This window comes from Hipposideros armiger, unplaced genomic scaffold, assembly GCF_001890085.2.
Source record: "Hipposideros armiger isolate ML-2016 unplaced genomic scaffold, ASM189008v1 scaffold_457, whole genome shotgun sequence".
Taxonomy (NCBI): Eukaryota; Metazoa; Chordata; class Mammalia; order Chiroptera; family Hipposideridae; genus Hipposideros; species Hipposideros armiger.
Window position 1 is genome coordinate 1522398 of NW_017731807.1, and position 12509 is coordinate 1534906.

At 57.4% G+C, this 12509-nt stretch overlaps 4 protein-coding genes across 7 annotated transcripts in view; 1 reads left to right on the forward strand and 3 right to left on the reverse strand.

Annotated features, from left to right (window-relative positions):
* Nucleotides 1–375: 375 nt before the first annotated feature.
* Nucleotides 376–2614, reverse strand: CYB5D1 (cytochrome b5 domain containing 1). Of its 2 annotated transcripts, none has more exons than XM_019665939.1 (4): nt 2094–2614; nt 1924–2000; nt 1577–1714; nt 376–962 (listed from the first exon to the last, which is right to left on the reverse strand). In XM_019665939.1, the coding sequence occupies exons 1-4, from the start codon at nt 2251–2253 to the stop codon at nt 732–734; spliced, it is 606 nt and encodes a 201-aa protein (XP_019521484.1). In that variant the 5' UTR covers nt 2254–2614; the 3' UTR covers nt 376–731. The 2 variants fall into 2 exon arrangements, with proteins under 2 accessions (XP_019521484.1, XP_019521482.1); XM_019665937.1 differs by having other exon boundaries at nt 1577–1795.
* A 134-nt stretch (nt 2615–2748) lies between these two features.
* On the forward strand, nt 2749–3683 carry NAA38 (N-alpha-acetyltransferase 38, NatC auxiliary subunit). Of its 3 annotated transcripts, none has more exons than XM_019665942.1 (3): nt 2776–2981; nt 3166–3349; nt 3522–3683. In XM_019665942.1, exons 1-3 carry the CDS (start codon nt 2895–2897, stop codon nt 3632–3634), a joined length of 384 nt encoding a protein of 127 aa, XP_019521487.1. In that variant the 5' UTR covers nt 2776–2894; the 3' UTR covers nt 3635–3683. The 3 variants fall into 3 exon arrangements, with proteins under 3 accessions (XP_019521486.1, XP_019521487.1, XP_019521488.1); XM_019665943.1 differs by having other exon boundaries at nt 2787–2975; XM_019665941.1 differs by having other exon boundaries at nt 2749–3349.
* An 815-nt stretch (nt 3684–4498) lies between these two features.
* On the reverse strand, nt 4499–5474 carry TMEM88 (transmembrane protein 88). Its single transcript, XM_019665944.1, has 2 exons — nt 5080–5474; nt 4499–4949 (listed from the first exon to the last, which is right to left on the reverse strand). Exons 1-2 carry the CDS (start codon nt 5284–5286, stop codon nt 4680–4682), a joined length of 477 nt encoding a protein of 158 aa, XP_019521489.1. The 5' UTR covers nt 5287–5474; the 3' UTR covers nt 4499–4679.
* Nucleotides 5475–5570: 96 nt separating this feature from the next.
* The window catches only part of KDM6B (lysine demethylase 6B), a 9937-nt gene continuing 2998 nt past the window's right edge, over nt 5571–12509 (reverse strand). Inside the window, exons 9-21 of the mRNA XM_019665910.1 lie at nt 10568–12504; nt 10342–10468; nt 10141–10246; nt 9095–9300; nt 8912–8976; nt 8757–8828; nt 8510–8658; nt 8263–8377; nt 7985–8172; nt 7704–7845; nt 7245–7371; nt 6987–7157; nt 5571–6870 (exon numbers count right to left, since the gene is read on the reverse strand). Of these exons, the coding sequence (XP_019521455.1) occupies nt 6847–6870; nt 6987–7157; nt 7245–7371; nt 7704–7845; nt 7985–8172; nt 8263–8377; nt 8510–8658; nt 8757–8828; nt 8912–8976; nt 9095–9300; nt 10141–10246; nt 10342–10468; nt 10568–12504 (3429 nt within the window). The 3' untranslated portion in view covers nt 5571–6846. The remainder of the gene's footprint in view (nt 6871–6986; nt 7158–7244; nt 7372–7703; nt 7846–7984; nt 8173–8262; nt 8378–8509; nt 8659–8756; nt 8829–8911; nt 8977–9094; nt 9301–10140; nt 10247–10341; nt 10469–10567; nt 12505–12509) is intronic.

Sequence of the window (12509 nt, forward strand, 5' to 3'; positions counted from 1 at the left end):
CTTGGGAGCAAGAGCTCTGAGCAGCAGGGCCGCCAATTCGGATCCCACATGGGCCAGTGACACTGCGCCCTCTACCCCTAAGATGGTGAACAACAGCTTGACCTGGAGCTGGGCTGCGATTAGTCGACGGTGACAGCGTAGGCTGCAGTGGGGCTGCAGTGGGCTGCTGTAAGCTACCGTGTGTGGCCGGCAGCCAGTGTGAGCTGCCGTGAGCCGCCGTGAGCGGCTGTCCAATGGCGACAACCAATCTGCCTCAGCCGGGAAGAGAACAATGATCACAATACCAACATGGGCCAGTGAAGTGACGTCCTCCACAACTAGACTAAAGAACAAAAGGACAGCAACTTGTCTGTTCCCCTTCCCTGATTCCCCAATGCTATTCCCTCCCCCAATTCCCCAGTAAAATCTTTAAAAAAAAAAGTTCTGCTTGAGCTCTTTCTAACTATCCTCTTCTATATCTCCCTAATCCAAGATACTTCATCTTCTTGTATCATTTTTAAAAAATTAATTTCTAGCATTCTCCCTGATTTTCTCAGAGTAAATTATAATGGACCTGAGGAATAGGATCTTAACATTTCAGAAGGGCATGGGAACCACAGGCCAGTTCCCAGAGTGGAACGGAGGCCTAGGTCGATGCACTACCCACCTATCCCCACCTTTTTTCCTACAGGGGACAGAAAGAGCCAAACTCAAAATATGTCTTGAGTCTACATAAGCATGTATCTTCTTTCCTATAGCTCTGTGAGGTCATCATTGAAGTAGAGCAGTACTGCAGGTGTGTGGAGTGTACCGTCCATATTGAGATAGTCAAATTCTTCCTCCTCATCCTGGATCCCATTCTCTTCCAGGGTATAGTCCATGTTCAGGTTCCTCCCTTCATATTTCCATGTGTAGCTGGCAGCATGTGCGTTATAGGGGAGATAGCGGTGTAGGATTTCCCACATTGACTCCAGAGCCCCCACCTAGAGAACATGAAAGCACCCCACCCCCAGAATTCTGGGTGAAACACACACACACACACACACACACACACACACACACACACACACTCCAAACAAAGACCAGGAGCCCAAATGATAGAGCTCGGATCAGAGTGTCTCTCTTGTCAGATAGCAACTCAGGCACTCTACAGTCCAAGAAATGAAGGTGGACTTATAGCAGGCAATGAATGGCCCCAAAGTCCTAAATACCTTCATGGCAACCACTTATAATAGATGGCCCTAAAGGGTCCAAGTCACTGCCCCATAACCTCATCCCCACAACAGAGTAGACTATTAAGAGGCCAATTGCAATTGCTATCCAAAACATAGCATGTAAGAGCTTCCAAGGGCCACCAGCGCTAAGATGTATTAACTGCTGCCCTGAGCTTATGAAGGAGTCTTTTGTGCCCTGTGACTCAGCCACTCCTCGAATTCCCAACACTGGGGGCCTAGGTGGTTTGTTGTCTCGGTTGCCCCTAAAAAAGGAGAAAATACAGCTCCCACTGGTTTTGGAGAGCTAAAGGCCTGAAGATCTGCTTGGAGATTTGCTGGGATTCCCAATTCCCTCTGACTTGTTCCCAGGCACCAGTTCTCACCTCCAGTGTGTGCTCTTGCGACGTGAGCGTGTTAATGATACGGATGTTCCGGGTCTTGGCAGACAGCCGCCCCACCTCGTAATGCGACCCTTGCCACCAGGGCTTCCCGAAATCATTGGCCCAGTCCGAACGGGGTAGCTGAGGTGGGACATGCAGAAAGCGGCCCCGAGGGGTTCGGTATCTCAGAGAACCGGTCAGCGGGTCTATGTGCTTGCGGATCTTTAACGCAGGATTTGGGGGAGAGGGTGGGAGCAGTCACTATCTCGGTCTCTGGCTAGCCCGTGCTTTTCCTCCCACCCCGCTTTCCAGTGCCCCTCCCCCCAACGTCAGGTTCCATCAGAACTCACGTCTCTGGTCTTTGGATCAAACCAGTGGCTGATGTCCTGGCCCGCAACTTCCACGATGGGTTTCAGCAGCAGGTCTCCTGGGAAAGAGCAGCCGCGGTCAACGCTAGCCACCCAAGAACCAGGCATCCCCAAACACCCACCCAGACGCTGGCCCAATGTGTGGCTCTTACCCTTGTACTTCTGTGCCAACGGCGTTAGGTCGTACACGTATCCCAGGTAAGACACCCAGAGGTCTTCCGGCTGGTTGTGCTGAGCGACCTCAGCCGGCGTGAAATACCGACGCTGGAAATGTTCAAAGTCTGGCCCGGCCACTAAGCCCCGGCTCGGCATGGCTCTTGCTCTATTGGTCGCCGGCTCCTTTAAATGCCTTTCTCGCTCCTCAGCACGCTCTCATTACTACGTCCCCCTTCTCGCGCAGGAGCTAAGGCGAGCGCGTTTATCCGCTGACATGGAAACCATTGTCCTTTTCCAGCCACCGTCCACGGAGATCAAACGCTATGTGGTCAAAGAGGGACGTGGGCTCATGGGAAATGTAGTCTGATTCCCCCTTTCAAGTAACTTGAGCTGCATCCTCAGGAATTCGAGGGGAAGGGGTTAGCGAACACAGTTTTAATTGAATATCCTGGACTAAAAAGGGATATTTAGGACAGGCTATCTCATGAGGCATAAAAACAAAGGGGAGTTGTGCGATTGTGAAAAAAAGATATTCTTGTTAAATTGCTGGGTTCTTCAAGGGTATGTAAAAATCTATAGAGGTAAAATTTCTCGCGATATCTTAAGACAGCGTAATAGGCCTCAGTCGCGGCGCTGAAGAAGTAAAACCTCGCGAGATCTCTACAGTTGCCGAGGACATTAGGAGGAAGAGAAGTGATCTCGCGTAAGAAGAGGTGGGGAGCGATCGCGAGATCTCAGACCACAGGACCCGAAAGGTTCTTAGGAAGTTGAAGGGCCTGGAGAAGGCCCTGGTACAAATGGCCGGAGCTGGACCGACCATGCTGCTACGAGAGGAGAATGGCTGTTGCAGCCGGCGTCAAAGCAGCTCCAGCGCCGGGGTTAGCGTGGGTTCGGGTTCCGAGATTGAGGGGCAGTCGGGGAGCAATATGGGGGGATAGAGGGGGAACTGCAGCTCCCGGCAGCCTCTGGGATTCATGTGAGCGCCCCACGGGCGGTCGGGAGCTGTGGTTCTGTGGGCGGGCAGCAGCCGGGGAGGCGCGGTCTAAGCATGAGTCCCGCCCCGCGCAGGACTCAGATGGAGAGCGCGAGGACTCGCCAGCTGCGCGTGCCCGACAGCAACTGGAGACGCTGCTCAACAAGACTATGCGCATTCGTATGACAGACGGACGGACACTGGTCGGCTGCTTCCTTTGCACCGACCGCGACTGCAATGTTATCCTGGGCTCGGCGCAGGAATTCCTCAAGCCGTCGGGTCAGTGCCCAGAGAATGCACACCCGCCTGGGAATGCGGCGGAACCTCAAACAAGGCATTTCGCCTTTAGTGCCTGGCTGCACCCCTTATTCTCTGGGGCTAGAAGTCGTGGCTCATAAGGGGCGGTGCCGACTCTGGCCTGCCTCCCTGATGCTCTGATCCTTCTTTCCAGATTCCTTCTCTGCTGGGGAACCCCGTGTGCTGGGCCTGGCCATGGTACCCGGACACCACATCGTTTCTATTGAGGTGCAAAGAGAGAGCATGGCGGGGCCTCCCTACCTCTGACCACGATCGCGCATGCCTTTCAGAATTCATTAAACCTGTAACCAGAGTGGCCTGTGTGTGTGTAGCTGGGATGCCTGGGCAGGGATCGCACACCCCACCCCTAGAGGGTAGGTTTTTCTTAAGTCGGAAACACTGCCAACCCTTCTGCCATAACCTGGACGTCCAAGGGTGCCAAAGGTTCCCTCAGGTCTGGGGGTGGGGGACAGGCTGAGCTTCAGACCAACAAGCCCCTGGGTGGACCCCACCATATTCCCTCCCACGCTGCTACTCCAGAATTGTGGCGGGAGGGGGTGTCATCCTGCTCCGGAAGGCCCATTGTTTCCCTCCCCGGCCTGGCAACACCGAGTTCCTCTAAGCTGGGGTCAGAGAACGGGCTCGGGTCCCCAAGGGGCGCAGGGTAGGCGACAAAGGCCAGGCCCCCTCCACTCTGTTGATGGGGAGGTGACTTTGGGGTCAGGGACAGACAGAACTCTGGGGTCTGACCAGGAAGAACAGGCTAATGCGATAAAGGAAGGCCGGGAGGCTGAAGGATGCTCCTGTCTGCACACTTGAGCCACACACACCACCTCCCGTGTTTCCTGCTCCTGGGCACAGAGCAGGAGTGATAGTATTTGTGCCACCCCTCTGTCACAGGATCTCAGGAGCACGTTCAGTTCATTAATTCTTTATTGATGTGTGATCACTCCTTCCCCTCCAACTTTACCCACCAGCCCGTAAATACCAAATGAGTTGCACCGGAAAACGAGGGTACCCCGCGAGGTTCAGTTGTCCTAGTCACAAGGTGCGGGTGGGGGAAAGGGCGTGTGTGTGCAGGGTCCAGCCCAGATGTTAAGGATTCAGATATAGGTAGTGAGATTAGAAGGTTTTCCGAGGTGTGGCGAATTTTCACCAGCATTGGGTCCACAAATGCTATTTGCCAAGGGGATCCTGGGACCAGACTGAGGCAGGGGTGGGGGCAGGGAAGATAGGGAGACCCCCGGGGTTCAAGTCCTTGGGCCACTAAAAGGGAGGGCAGTCGTCAGGGTTGTTCTTGACTCGAGGGTTCTCAAACCCAGACTTTTCCTGATGTGGGAACGGCCTGGGACCCTGGCGAGGCCCGGATTTGCCCCGGCTGCAGGGTGCGCCGGCGCCGATAGAGAGCTCGGCTGTAGGGCACGAGGCAGTCAGCCAGACGGAGGCGCAGGCAGAGGCGGCGGTAGCTGGCCAGGGCAAGCACGAGCAGTGGCACGAGGAGCAGGAATCCAGTGACCAACAGGGCCGTGAAGCCCGGGTCCCGCAGATGCGCGGTGCAAGGGGGTGCCTGGGAACGCAGGAACTGTGGGAGAAGAGGTGTCAAGTCCAAACCGAATAGCCCAGGCGAGAAATTGTGGCCCATAGACCTCACAACTACCATCACCACATACACCCGCACTCGTGTACACGTACACCCCGGGGCGCACGCTCACCTGGGAGTGGCAGAGGAAGCCGAAGCCTAACATGGTGACAGCAGGTAGCAGGATGGTCCCCAGCACCAGCGCCAGCAAGAGAAGATTGAAGGCAGCCACCAACAGATTCTGGGCAGTAACCAGCACAGCGCAGGCCCAGCAGTCCAGGGGGTCCCGGGGCTCTGGGCCGCTAGGAACCGGTCGCTGTGCCCCGGGGACATCCGCCATGGCCCGCCTGGCTCCCGCCTGCCTGGGCCACGGCCCTTATAGCCCTCTTTCCTGCCCCTCCCCCGGCCCGGCCTCTCCCCACCCCCCTTATCCTGGAATGCGGCTCCTGGAGTACGAACCCCCCCCCCATATGGAGGAACGGACCAGAGCTCTGGACATTCCACAGGCGCCTCCGGGGAGGGGTTCACCCTGGCCGGGGTCTGCGCATTCTCTCCCCATCAATCACGGGCTTGCAGCCCTCCTCCCAGTACTCTCCCTGCTATCACCAGCACACTATCAAAACAGGATTTTTCTGATTTTATTTTTAATATTAATATTCTCACACAAAAATCACCGAAAATAGGGGTAGGGTTGGGAAGACCCCTCTGCCCCTGGGGCAGAGAGACAGTGCAGTGCGAGGGGGCGGGACTGTAAACCCCCCCACCCCTCCGCAGCCCCAGCGTGGAGGAAAAAAACCGACAAAACGAAAATAAAGCCCCAGAGAAACTCATCCCGGGGTGTCCCTGCCCCAGGGAGGCCCTGGCCCTGGGCTGTTTCACTCTTAAAAAGAAATGGGGGGGGGGAGGTTCGTGTTTTTAAAATTGGCCGGAGCTGGGAAGGACGGGGTTCCTTTTCCTCATAGTTCTTTCTTTAAAACTTTAAAAATTTTTTTATTTATTTTTATTTTTTTTTTTTACAAAATACCATTTCAGTTCCCACTTCTTCCCCTACAGTACAGGAGTCGCTCACCCTCAGGCGGGGTTGGGGTTGGGTAGGGTCGGGGGACTGGTCCGAGAAAGTGCAGGACATAGGGGAGGGGAGCGGGTTTGAGCACCATGAGAACCCAGCTGGAGCCACGGGCGGGCGGAGACTGACGGGCCGGCCCGGGCCCGGACACACAGGGGCGCGCAGGGAAAGCCTGGCGACGGGCGGTCCCTGGAGGGGCGGGCGGGATGGCTTGGGAAGTGCGGGAGGTCGGGTTTTCCCAAAAATGAATAAATAGAGGTGAGTGGGACTGTTATAAATTAAAAACCAAACAAAACAAAACAAAAACAAAATACAAATCATAACCAAGTGAATAAACAGAGACATGTACAGGGGTCACAGCTAGCGTTGGAAGTAAAAAAAGGAGGTTCTGGGGGAGGGGTAAAGCCCATAGAAAGAATCTCATTAAAAACCTCGGCTGCCGTAACGTCTATGTACATACACGAGCCGCGTGCATCTGCGCCGGGCGGGCGGCTGGCAGGCGTGAGGGAACCCGTATGTGACCCCCGCCACCGCCGGAGCCTGGTCCTTGTGTCTGTTTGCTAAAAAGGCCAAAGTCGGTGAGGGAAGGCGCTGGTGGGCGAGGGGCTACCAGCCCCCTCCCCCCACGTCTCCCATATTTTTTCCTTTTTTCCTCATATTTGCTTAAAAAAGTTTTTTTTTCTTAATAAATTAAATGAGGGGGAGCTGCCAATGGGGTGGAAGGGCTGGGCCCGACCCCCTTCCCGGCCAGAAGCGGGACCTAGGTCCAGCCCAGGCCTGTGCTGGTGGCCCCGCGGCGCCCTGCGGGCGGGCAGGCGGGCGGGGCATCCGGCTTCATCGCGCCGTGCTGGCAGGGGCCTGCAGGGAGAAAGCGGGCGGAGGAATCAGTGGCAGGCGCTGGTCGGCCCACCTCATAGCCCGCCCTCAGCACACCCCTCCGGGTCCCCACCCGCGGCCCCGCACTGGGGCCTCACCAGCGTGAAGGCGTCGTAGGCCTGCGCCAGCTCCTCCGTGCGGTACTGCTCCAGCACCACCACGCCCTGGAGGCCCGCGCTGCGGCGCCGGGCACAGGCCTCGCAGTGCACCAGATACGTGTTGCGGCTGCCGTTCTCACTCGTCACGAACAGGATGTTGAACACCTCCACCTGTGACAGGGAGCAGGGGCAGTCACTAGGAGGAGGGCCGCTGGGGGCGCCTTCCTCCTGGGAAGGAGGGAGAGCCGGTCCACTCACGTCGCACTCGTTGCAGTAGTAGGCGGGTTCGTCTTTGACCCGGCCCTGGTAGGCAATTTTCTTTCCTGCCCGCACCAGACTCTCCCGTTGCACCTGGCAGTGCTTCATGGACTGCAGGAGGCAGAACCTGCGTGGGGGGCGAGTGGTAATGAGGCAGGGCTGCGGGCAGAGCAGAACAGAAGCCCGCACCTATAGGACCTTCCCACTTCATGCCCAGGTCACGTCCCCTGACCTGGGCATCTGAAACAGATGAAAGTTCATATGGTTTTTGTCTGTTTGGAACACTGGAAAATAAAGCTCCTTAGAGCAGGGGACTTGTCAGCTGCCCCAGCATAGTGATACTGCAGGGCGCATGGTAAAGGGTTGAGAGAAAGATGGAGAATGGGGTAACATTAGACAGGCAGACAAGAACGGGACCAGAAAGGTGAAAATGGGCTCCCTCCCAAATAGGACCCTCACTTGATCATCTTGAACAAGTCGGGGTCGCTGATTTTGACAGTTCGAGCCACGTTCCAGGACACGTGAATCATGGGCACAATGGATTTGACGTTCTTCACCTCGTTCCACTCGTATCGTTCCAGGGCCAGCTGGTACTGATAGGCTGCGGGCCAGAGGGGATCACTACAGGATTCTCAAACAGGCCCCAGCCACTTGGACCCCAGCTCTTTCCCTCACAGCTGGCTGCCCTCCAAGCCCCCCACCCCCATGAGGCTGAGTGGCTCTGCGCCCCACCCTCTCACCAGTGAGGGGCCCAACGTTCCAGGCGATGTTGTTGCACCAGCCAGTGGCCTGCACCCAGTGCACGGTCCCCGCATTAATCCACACGAGGTCTCCAGGGCGCTGGACGAAGCGGTACACAGGGATGTTGGAAGCATAGAGGTCATCCAGAATTGGCCACCAGGAACCTGTTAAATAGTCCACGCCGTGCCTGCGGGGTGGCCACAGGGTCAGATGGAAACCTGGGGACCAAGGGACGGGACATAGACCTAGTGGAGGCAGGGGCAGCGGCAGTGCGCACCGGTCGCAGAAGGCGCTGATGGTCTCCCAGTAGTGCTCATGCACCGCGAACCACTCGCAGTCTCCTGGGCCAATGTTGATGTTGACGGAGCAGAAGTTGTTGTTCTCCTGATGGCCTGCAGGAGGCGACAGAGAACGTCATAGCTAGCCAAGCGGAGCCTGCGCTCCGCCACAAGCCAGCCCTTTGGCCCTCATTGGCTGACGGAGCAGCGCCGACACCAGCCCCGCCCCCCGCACGTTTCTCGCACCTGGCGTTCGGCTACCCGGGACCTTCATGTACAGCTGCACCGTGTTCATGCCCAGAATGGTATGACCCACATGGCTCAGCATGTTGCCCGTGGATGTTACCCGCATAAAGGCGGGCAGCTTCAGCAGCTCCTGCAGTTGGGGCTTCCACCTGCGGTGGAGAGGGGTCAACAAAAGTGAGAGGCTACTCTGGCTCTGCTGACCCATCAGCACTCCTGCCCCAGCTTTACTGTCCTGAGCCCCACCTACCGCTTGGCATCAGACAGGTCGATGTTGGTGCCAAACTTGATAATATGATGGTTCTTCGGATCTGGTGTGCTGCTGCAGGAGCGAAGAGCACAGGTTGGTGGAGAAGCACAGGGAAGGGACGGAGTCATGAAGGGAAGGGGCATACTGTACCATACCTAGGAGGAGTTCCTGTAGTGCTGTCTGGCTCCTCCGACTCCTCATCCTCACTCTCCTTCTCCTCCTGCTTGGTCAGAGGGGTAGGCAGGCCTGGGTCAGCCACCTTCCAAGAGCCCTTCAGGGGCAGCCCCACTCCACATCCCCTGATTCTGCACCCCTGCCTCCCCACGCTAGCCTCTTACCTGCAGGGACTCCTGGAAGGATGAGGCCTGGTACTGCGCATATTTGGCAATGGTGGTGTGGGAACGGGAGCTCTCACAGGGCCAGATCTGTCGTGTGCCTGTCAGATCCCAGTTCTCATCTGAGGGCTGCTGCACCTGGGTGCGCACCTCCACTGTGTGCTCTCCACTCGCCTCCACCAGTGTCTTGGTGGAGAAGAGGCCCAAGTCTGCAAGGGAGGGCCAAGCAGAGTGTTGGGGCAGAGGCAGAAGGCAGGGAGTGAGGATCCAACTCACCCTGTCTCTTCTTACTCCCCAAGCCTCTGACAGGCTGGACATAGGCTTTGCAGAGGTCAGCCCAGGAGGAATAGGCAAGAACCCCAGCCCCACATGAAGCTAGGAGGTTTGGCTATCACCAACCCCTTCCACTGCTACTCTGAGCCTCAGCCTCTCCACCAGAGTCCTCAGATGTGCGTGAGGCCACATGTGCACAGCTCCCTGGCACAATGAATGGCAGTTTATCATCAGATCCAATGAAAGATTTACTCAAGTAAGGCCTAGAAAGTAACTTTAACTTTTTTTAAAAGTAGCTTTAAGTAACTCAGTAGAGGGAAGGGAAAATAAATGGGTATAGAGGAGGCTACTGATACAGAGGAAACAAGATTGACTTATTTTTCTATATGGTTCACTCTACTTTTGTATGTGTTTGAAACTTTGCACGATAAAGGTTAAAAAAGAGAAAGCACCAAACCATGGGTCTTCAGGGATTCTCTAAAATCTGTATTCTTCTCATCCTTAATCACCAAGAATACCAAAAGTTTTCTGACTCTAACCAGGCCCTAAGATACCTCCCCTTGCCACTTGCCTAGTGCTGGAAACAGACAGATGGAAGAAAACCCTGAGGCCAGCTGGCCCATCACTCAGAGCACCTTTCAAATATGGCCTATCTTTGACTGAGGAGAGCTCACTATAGCCACTATCCTGGGTTTTCAAGTGTGGGGGCTCTCAGAGGGTCTCAAAGCCCCAGATCCTTGCAGCCCTCCCCCACCTTTCTGCTCCCACACACTCACTGAGCCGCAGGGAGCCTGCCAGACCCCTGATCACGGTGATGGGATTTCGAGGGTCTGTACAGAACTGCAGCAGCACCGGCGAGAAGGCATCCCGTTTACTCTCCAGCTGAGAGACAACCAGGAGACAGGGCTGGATCAGGCTCAGAGCACCCCAATGGCCCCCAACACTGTCTTAGAACCCTTTGGCAAGGGCATACATACATAGATGCTGGGTGTGGGTGGGTTGAGTTTTTCCCGGGGCAGCTTCTCCTCAGTGTTGATCTTCGGTTTCACAGACTGGGCAGGGGAAAGGTAGGATTCTCGAAACTTCCCTTTTACCTTGGCATTCCTGTGGGAGGACAGTGAAATGAGAGAAATAGGGTGATGGGGAAGGGCGCCTCCAAGTGGGCCAGGTCAGCAGCCTCATAGGTGACAGCCCCTAACTCACTTGCTGGCACGCACGACGTCAGCAGCGCAGTGGCTGATGGTGAGGTCCGCCATGCGCAGCCTCCTCTCTTCCACCTCAGAGGCGATAAAGGTCTCCTTGTCACCACTCTCTACCTTGATAAGCCGGATCTTCAGCTCCTTGGGGGGCCCTTCACTAAGTGAGCGCAGCTTCAGCATGTCAGCCCGGCTGACCCCAGGTGGACCTGGAGCTTCCTCCCGAGCCTTCTTCCCAGCGACAGCAGCTAATGTGGGTGTGGGCTGGGCAGAGGGTGCAGGTGCTGGTGGAGGCCCCAGAGCTGTGGGTGGCTTGGCCTTGGAGGCCCCACCAACATCGGGCCGAGCCTTCTCACGACCCTGGATCTCCTCACTCTGCAGGTCCAAGTTCCCCAGCACTCTGCGGCTCTTTTCTTTGGGGGCCTTCGCCTTGGCCTTTGCCCTGCCCTCGCGGGGCCTCCGACCTACACTGTCCTTACAGGCCCGCCTGTGCCGCCGGTGCTCCTTCTGATGCTCCTTCTGCCGCCGCTTGCTGCTACCTGGTCCTGCTGCTGCCACCATCCCACCACTCTCCTCCTTGGCCTGGGCAGGAGGCAGCAGTCGCTCAGTCCCACTGTCCACTGGGTCTGCCTTGACCAATGGGTCTGCCGTGTCCACTGGACCTGCTGGGTCTGTAGCACTCCGGCCTACCCGCTCCACAAGGGTCTCACAAGCCCGACTGATCTCTTCTAGCACCTCAGACTCAGAGCGAGCAGGGGGCAGAGGCAGGGGTGGGGGAGGCGGGTCGGGGGTCACGGGGCCTGGGGCTGGCTCTTCACCCACCCTGCACTCCGGGGCCCAGGGCCCGCCTGAGGTAGAGAACTGAGATGACGAGGAAGCGGAGGGCTGTGGGGAGCCCTGGGCGCTAGGGGCTGCTGAGGTGGGCGGCTGGGCTGTAGCACCTGTTGGGGGACTGGGGGAATACTGAGTGGCAGGCAAGGACCCAGGTCGGGTAGAAACAGCTGCTCCAGTCCCCCGGTAACAGTACTTTTGTCCCTCCAGCACGGAGGCCAAGGATTTGAGCAGGCTGGCTGGTGGGAGTAGTGGGGGTGGCGGCGGCTGTGGCTGGGGGGGTGGAGGGAACTTGGCTAGTGGCGGTGGTGGCGGTAGGACTGGTGGTGGCTTCTTCTCTTCTTGGGTGGCCGTGGTGGTGGTGGTGGTGGTGGTGGTGGTGGCGGTGGCGGTGGCAGCAGTGGTGGCTGGGGTTGTGTCAGTGGGGAATGGAGGCTGCAGAGAAGCAAAGGGCTCCTTCAAGGGAGGCGGGGGCGCTACGCCTGCCTCCTGTTGTTGCTGCTCTTCCTCCTTGCGAATGGATTCATCCAGCATCTTCATGATGTTGGCCAGCCCATCAGGTAGGATCTTGAATTCAGCGGGCTCTTCAAACTGGTCCTCCAGTGGGGTAGAGGGAAAATCAAAGAGTCGTGCGCCTCGGGCAGGCAGCTCCCCAACTGTCGGCGGCACGGACTGGGGGGCTTTATTCAGGGGACCTGGGGATGGCCCCGGCCCCACCTCGGGGGTCTTTGGGAAGGAGACCCTGGGCCGAGGGCTCTCCGGGCGCCTGAAGCTTCCTGAGGTATTTTGGTGGCAGGAGGAGGGAGGAGCTGGAGGCAGGGCAAGAGTCAGAGGTGCAAGAGGTGGGTCCTGGGGGCTCAGTGTTGGGCTGGGGGGCCGGGGAAGGGGCTCCATACTTCTGGCCAAATAGGGAGGTGGGGGAAAGGACACAGGCCCAGTAGGGCTGCTGCTGTGGCTGCCATTGTTGCTGCTGCTGGTGGTGGTGGTCGGGGGAGTACGAGGGGTGTGCGAATCCTGAGTGCCCACAGAAAAACAGGGGGCTGGAGGTCCCAAGAAGCCCTCACGGTGGGGAAGGGGTGGGGGAGGAGGGCGGGGGCGTCCCTCAGCCCCAAAGAAGA